This window comes from Dysidea avara, chromosome 8 (assembly GCF_963678975.1).
Source record: "Dysidea avara chromosome 8, odDysAvar1.4, whole genome shotgun sequence".
NCBI classification, from domain to species: domain Eukaryota; kingdom Metazoa; phylum Porifera; class Demospongiae; order Dictyoceratida; family Dysideidae; genus Dysidea; species Dysidea avara.
Genome location: NC_089279.1, coordinates 22,564,395 through 22,570,928, shown reverse-complemented (window position 1 = coordinate 22,570,928; position 6,534 = coordinate 22,564,395). Strand labels below are relative to the sequence as shown.

The window sequence follows — 6,534 nt, the reverse complement described above, 5'->3', positions numbered from 1 at the left end:
TGACAACATATTGGTGTTATTTTTCGTGAATAATCGCTAATAACTATTTGCTTGTTTATCGTATTCCGGCCAAAGTTGGTACCGAGATGCGCCTTTATACCCCCTTTCTGTGTGCCAACTTCCAAGGCAATCGGACAATGCGTTCGCGTTTTATAGCAGTTTTTGCAAGTGTGTGAAAAGAGGAAGAAAAAAAAAAGCCCAAGAAACTAAGCCAACTTTTGAAGTCGCATATCTCGAGAACGCTTGAAGCGATTTCGCTCAAATTTGGAATGTGGAGTACTGAAGTTGGAGGGCGTGTCCACAACAAAAATCGTCTTGTTTCATCAAGGCAGCACAGGTGCGAAAATTGCGTTTTCGTTATTTCCGTAAATATACTCACGGGTGTTGCGCGCCGGCTTCTTGGGCCGCACGACACACTACCGCCCTGTACTGTGTGTCTTGATTTAGTGACTAATTTATGACTGCTCTATTAGAGTATCTCGATATTTTTAACGGAATAGTGTAATCTGCAGATTTTCCTACTGTTAAAGCTTTATAATCACCTCAAAATGCTAGAATAATTCCTGATTCCTAAACAAATCTATATTATGCCCGAAATTATGCCGGAATATTAAATCGCCGCATCCCTAAAGCCTGTAGCTATACAGGAACTCAGACACATGTAACTAAAATGTGATCATGAAGAACACAAAAAATGATCTCAGACCCAGTAGTGATTTGATCCCCAGCAACATGCAGTCTATGCACTAAAGAAGCCACAACAACTGTGATCTGAAATTTTCTCTGCATTCAGCCTGCACTTAAACATCAGCTTCTCACCAGCAAATGGTTTTATTTTATTTAGTCTAAAAATGTTAAATACTTTATGCTATAGGCTGAGAAATGCTTTATCCAAATTGCAAATAGCAAATTACAAGCCTGTCATAATCATTTTATAAGTAAATGAACTAGATGAATGATTTACAATTTTATTTTTTATTTATTTATTAATGCTTTACAGCACAAGTGCCGAAGGTCTGTAGGACACCTGGTCCTACAGCCTGCTCAAAGACTTTAGCTACTTAGACTTTAACTACTTAAGGTGTGTTTGAAAAGTTGGAGAATATATAGGGAAAAGGGATTGTTCGCAAAAAGAAGGGATCATGGGAGTGACAATGTAAACCACAACTCTCTATTTTGAGATGAAGAATAACTGAATGACTGGTATCTAGTTAACATTATACCTTTATTAAAAAAAATACTTAAAACGAGGATTTGTGGTTTACACAACCACCTCACTAATCCACTCAGGTTTTGTAGACTTGTCAGCGGCATTCCCAATTCCAAGAAGTGTTATAGTTGCAAATGCTGTAACAGTGATTTCTGTGTGTATGTATATTAATAGAGACACATGTATCAAGAGCACTAAAACTATCAACTTGTTTCAAACATGATAAATGCATGGTGTGAGTCACTGCTTGAAGTTTCTTAGTTTACTAGAGTGGTATATCCCCAGTATATGGAACAGTTAATTGTTTGGTATTTTAGCAGTTTTTCAGTAAACCCGCATTCACTGATGTTTTACTGAGAGTTTAAAACTTAGTAAAACAATTATGTTCCATATACTTAAAGTTACTGACATTTTACTATCAGTATAACTGGATACAACTACAGTAAAGCAGCTTAACAAATTAGTAAACTAAGAACCTTCAAGCAGTGAGTATGCACATAATGTATAAAATCAAAATAACCTCTACAATAATTATGCATGTATATGTACATAATGTAGTTACAGTATGAAGCCTTTTAATCTGCTGTTTGGATCATTCCTTTCATTTTCCTCCTCTTTTAGCTGCATATGTCACAATCATGATTAATGCCAATACTCCAAATGCCACCATTCCAACAAATGATAGAACCTGCAATTAAGTTGTATTAAACAATTCTGATTATACTTTCACAATATGCATTAATTTTTTACAGTGGTTCTCCTTATTGTGAATGAACATTATTTTGGGAGACACATTATAAATCTATGGCACAAGTAGGTGAGGTTCTGTATGAAAGAAGATTTAATGCATTAATTAAAATACTACGTATATGCAGCTCTTAATATTTTTATTGTCAATGAAGGTTCAATGCTTCACAATGGATGTATTATTTTATTAATAGATAACTTAACCAAAAGCTGTAATCCTTGCACTGCTGTAATGGGTCCTAGCATCCATGTCTGTTGTATTTATAAAGCCATAAGCAAATAAATGTCTATATGTACTCTATTTATAGCAACAGGCTGAGCATCTGACTGTATATCATTATGCGCTATGAGTGAATAGCTAGCATTACAGGCCAGGCATGTGCTGTCAAGACAACCTCTGTGCCATGATTCTAGGATGGATTCCACATCCAATATAACTTACTGCAGCAGCTATTTCAGAGTCTCTAAGCTTTTTTACATCATTGCAGAAATCTTCTGCTTGTGAATTAAGGCCATCCAGTTCACAAAACTGTTCAATATCATCATAATTGTCAGCATTATCACTAGCATACTTAGCATTAGCTACTCCTCCAGCAAGCAGGGACACTGCTAAAACACTACTGATCACTACATCCTATGGGTGAAAACAAATTATGCAATGTCCTGACACTCTATGCATGCCAATTATACACTTACCACTATTCCAAAAACAGTGATGTTTTCATCACTAATAGCACCCAATAACCGGAGAATTGTTATAATTGACTCAGCAATTAAACCTACTCCAGCTGCAAAAATAAGCCAGGCAGCACCAGATTTGTATAAGTCAATGTCTTCATATTCATCAGTGACATCCTCAATACTAAGAATGGCTGATAATGCAATTGCCGCAGAAGCCACTATACCCATACATAGCACCTACAGATACAATCAGACATTTTGTGTAGGCAGTACAGTATAATATACATGTGCAAAATTAATATTTAAAGGTAATCTATTATAATAGTACAGTCAGTGCCAACATTTCAATGGATGATGCATGTTGTTTGATGTAATTCATTGTAATCCTGCCATGTGATGACTCAAGCAAAAAATACTGCCTGCTGGCTTCCCTACCAATGTTTAAACAAAATGTTAGCTACTACAATACCTGACTTTAGGTAAATGCAGTAAGCAACGAGCATGCTCAGATAAATTACTGATGTGTCAGTAGATCCTTTACAACTGTTTTGACATTGCCTGAATATTCCCTACCAATGTTTAAACAAAATGTTAGCTACTACAATACCTGACTTTAGGTAAATGCAGTAAGCAACGAGCATGCTCAGATAAATTACTGATGTGTCAGTAGATCCTTTACAACTGTTTTGACATTGCCTGAATATTTAAATCTACTATAATTGCTGCTACTAGTATTTTGTATGTGTATGTAAACGTCATATGTGTACAGTCATAGTTATACAGTGCATATAGTACAGTATATAGTACAATAAACTATGTCTACACTGTTAAAGTTCAGGTATACCAAAAGCACCTTTAGGGGTGTCCAGTTGCATGTTTAAAAACAACTCCCTTCAGGTGTTAGAAAAGGGTGCTGTGGTGACACTCAGAGGGTGTGAAAGAAGAGTGCTTAGGTGCTGCAAGAAATATAACACCAGAGTGTAAAAGTGCTACAAGAGGTGTAAATCCAGGGTGTGTGGTGGGGTGCACTGTTAATTTCCAACACTTTCGTGGGAGTGGATCTCCTCCTATACCTTCATTTTCATTGATGATATATTTAGGAAACACATATTATGACCTGTGAAATCAGTAATTCAACATGATTACAAGTACACTTACTTCATTGTCTTTCTACACTTTATATGTAAGTTGCAATTTGTACTTATAACGTAACTACCAAAGAAACTTTTAATTGTGGGATTTCATTCACGGAAACACCCTTGTATGTACAAAGGGTGTTCCCATTACACCTCATCAATGAAATATAGTTGTATTGATTATCATAATTATATAGAAGTGCAGCATTTCATGCATAGTAAACAAATTTCCTTTAGCACAATGTAAAAGCATTTATGCAGCTATTGTTTGGAAAACCAATCCACATTAATGACCGAATTTGACAAAATAAGGCTTACACGCACATCCACTTTATGACTTTGAAGTACCATAACTCATTCATTATGTAGGAGTATGCCATTAGTTTCCAATTTTGAACTGGTATTTTACTATGCTATGGAAGGACTTTGTGCAAATTTTAGGCCAATAGCTTGCTGAGTAGTCAAGTTACAGCTGGTTAAAGTCAGAAAATTGGATGTGTATAGAAGCCTTGTTTTGTCAAATCCGGTCACATATTTATTTTAGAAGTTTGAGATAAATGGTTTAGATTTAAAATTGCCAAAGCACACATATGAAATTACACCTGAGATGCATCAATTTATTACCTTTCAGATACTTGTAGTATTCCTGCCAAATAAGAAAGAAAATCAGATAACTTTAATGAGTGAGCTAGCTAGCTCACTACAGTAAAATGCATATTTGTGCATACAGTATGTGATGAATTAGATAATGTCTTGATTGGTGTTCAGGGGCTGTTTACAGCACAGTCCACAAGTGCAGTCAGTGATATGCATGAAATGTACTTAGGTGGGGTAAGTAATATGTAGGAGATAATAGTTCACATTTGCTGTTTAATGAGGCAAATTTGAACTATTATCTCCTACACATCACATACACCACAGGAGTTCACGCTATGTACAACATGTTTGGAGCATATCGCATACACATGACACTTTTTGTGTAGTGGAGGTAGAATCACAGCTGCTCACAAAGGAGTGGAAGGTGGGCTGTAGAGGAGTGGGAAATAAAGACTGCAATTGAAATCCAGACATGCATGAGGTTACAGAGCTGTGCTGGCTCCTAAGTGCCTGGTATATATGCAGCAAAATCAATTATCAACACAGAATACTATGTTGGGAATCTAAAATAGGCCATCCACCAATTCCTGTCAACCCAAGACAGTCAACCTTACCAAGACCAGAAATTTCCATTAAACTTTTCACACCACCTGCACCATTAAAGCCAGCATCAAGTAGTTTGAGCTTAAAACCATGAACTAGTATGGTAGTATGGCTATACGCTCTGGTGGTATTTGATTTTGTCTGATGTACAATTTGTATCAGTTTTGTAAAATCTGATACTATTAATAGCTACTATTATATTTCACTTGAAACTGCAGGTGTTTATCTTGCATGATAATTCAGGGCAGGTGCTGTTGTCATGGGGGCCGATAAATCACTTGGCCCATAAATAAATTGCAGTCAATTACAAGTGTTTCTGCCATACTTCTAACGGTGTTAGTAACTGTATGCGATTACATGTACATTACACCCTATCATGAAGTGTTAGACCTCTGTTTAGGGTTTCCAATGAACAATTAAGGGTGTTTACAAAATGGTAACACCCAACAAGTGTGACTATAAACCTCTTATGGTGGTTATTATTTTCAGGGGTGTTGCAACAACACTCCCTTGATTTTTAGAAAATCATAGGTGTCATGGTAGCACCTAAGTTTTAACAGTGTATGATCCTATACAAAAGAAAAAGGTGCACTCTAGATTGTTTCATTTTAATGAGAAAAATATACACATAGCTAGCTACAAACAAGAACAAAGATTAAAATGTTCTGCAATATATAGCATTCTGTGCTCAAATACCACACTTGCGTATCATTGTGAAGACTTAATTATACACAGACAACGCATTCTAGAAGGCATATAGGAGTAAGGTAAGCAAATGTACTGATGTGACATATATGCACCTTAGTAGATTATATCTACATCATAGAGGAATCAAACTCACTATGCTTATTATGCGAAGAGCGATTTCCACCTTTCCAAGGGAAGTTGAACATACAGCAGTACTCATCTTCTATATTCCTTTTTTAAATCTACATATCTCATATCCAACAATTGTATTTATAGCTACACTAAAATCACAATAATTTAACACGTCATCACACAGGCTTACATCATCAGTAAGGGAGGGGTGCTGTGTGGGGGTCTCTGTTTTTCCAGCTTGTACATGCACTCTGGCTAATACTGCACTTTTAAAATTTTTAAAGCTCTGTTTAAATGCAGGCATCATTGGCTCAGCTTTGTGGTATACAGTGAGACTTGTGTTTAACTTACCTGCATGTTTATAAGGCCACCACTCTATAATGGCCAACGTAGAATTTATTTTCATAATAAAGGTAAGGTGAATGCAAGGCTTATAGGGCTGTGGCACCACCTACATCTCACCTTCATCTCACAACACTTCATCAATTATTAAAGAAGTATGCTAGTTCACTTGTCTAAAGTAGCCACTTGCCTATTTAGTCCAGTGGATTGAAGGCATATACAGACTCCATTGTGATATCATTGTGTATATAGGTGAGCTGTAGGCTGGATTTGGTGCTTTCAAATGATACCTATACCAAAACAACCAAACTGTGAGAAAGGTTGCAGCCTTCATGAAAGCCAAGGTTAAAAAACATGAAAACATGCAAACATTGCAATTGCAATAATTATAAGAAATGG

General features: G+C 36.2%; 1 protein-coding gene across 2 annotated transcripts; it reads right to left on the bottom strand.

The window, feature by feature from the left end:
- Nucleotides 1-1,700: 1,700 nt before the first annotated feature.
- On the bottom strand, nt 1,701-5,942 carry LOC136263521 (uncharacterized). 2 transcript variants are annotated; one of them, XM_066058123.1, is made up of 6 exons: nt 5,816-5,882; nt 4,399-4,420; nt 3,492-3,755; nt 2,654-2,875; nt 2,400-2,591; nt 1,701-1,898 (listed from the first exon to the last, which is right to left on the bottom strand). In XM_066058123.1, exons 4-6 carry the CDS (start codon nt 2,864-2,866, stop codon nt 1,812-1,814), a joined length of 492 nt encoding a protein of 163 aa, XP_065914195.1. In that variant the 5' UTR covers nt 2,867-2,875; nt 3,492-3,755; nt 4,399-4,420; nt 5,816-5,882; the 3' UTR covers nt 1,701-1,811. The 2 variants fall into 2 exon arrangements, with proteins under 2 accessions (XP_065914195.1, XP_065914194.1); XM_066058122.1 differs by lacking the exons at nt 3,492-3,755; nt 4,399-4,420 and having other exon boundaries at nt 5,816-5,942.
- Between the last annotated feature and the right edge of the window lie 592 nt (nt 5,943-6,534).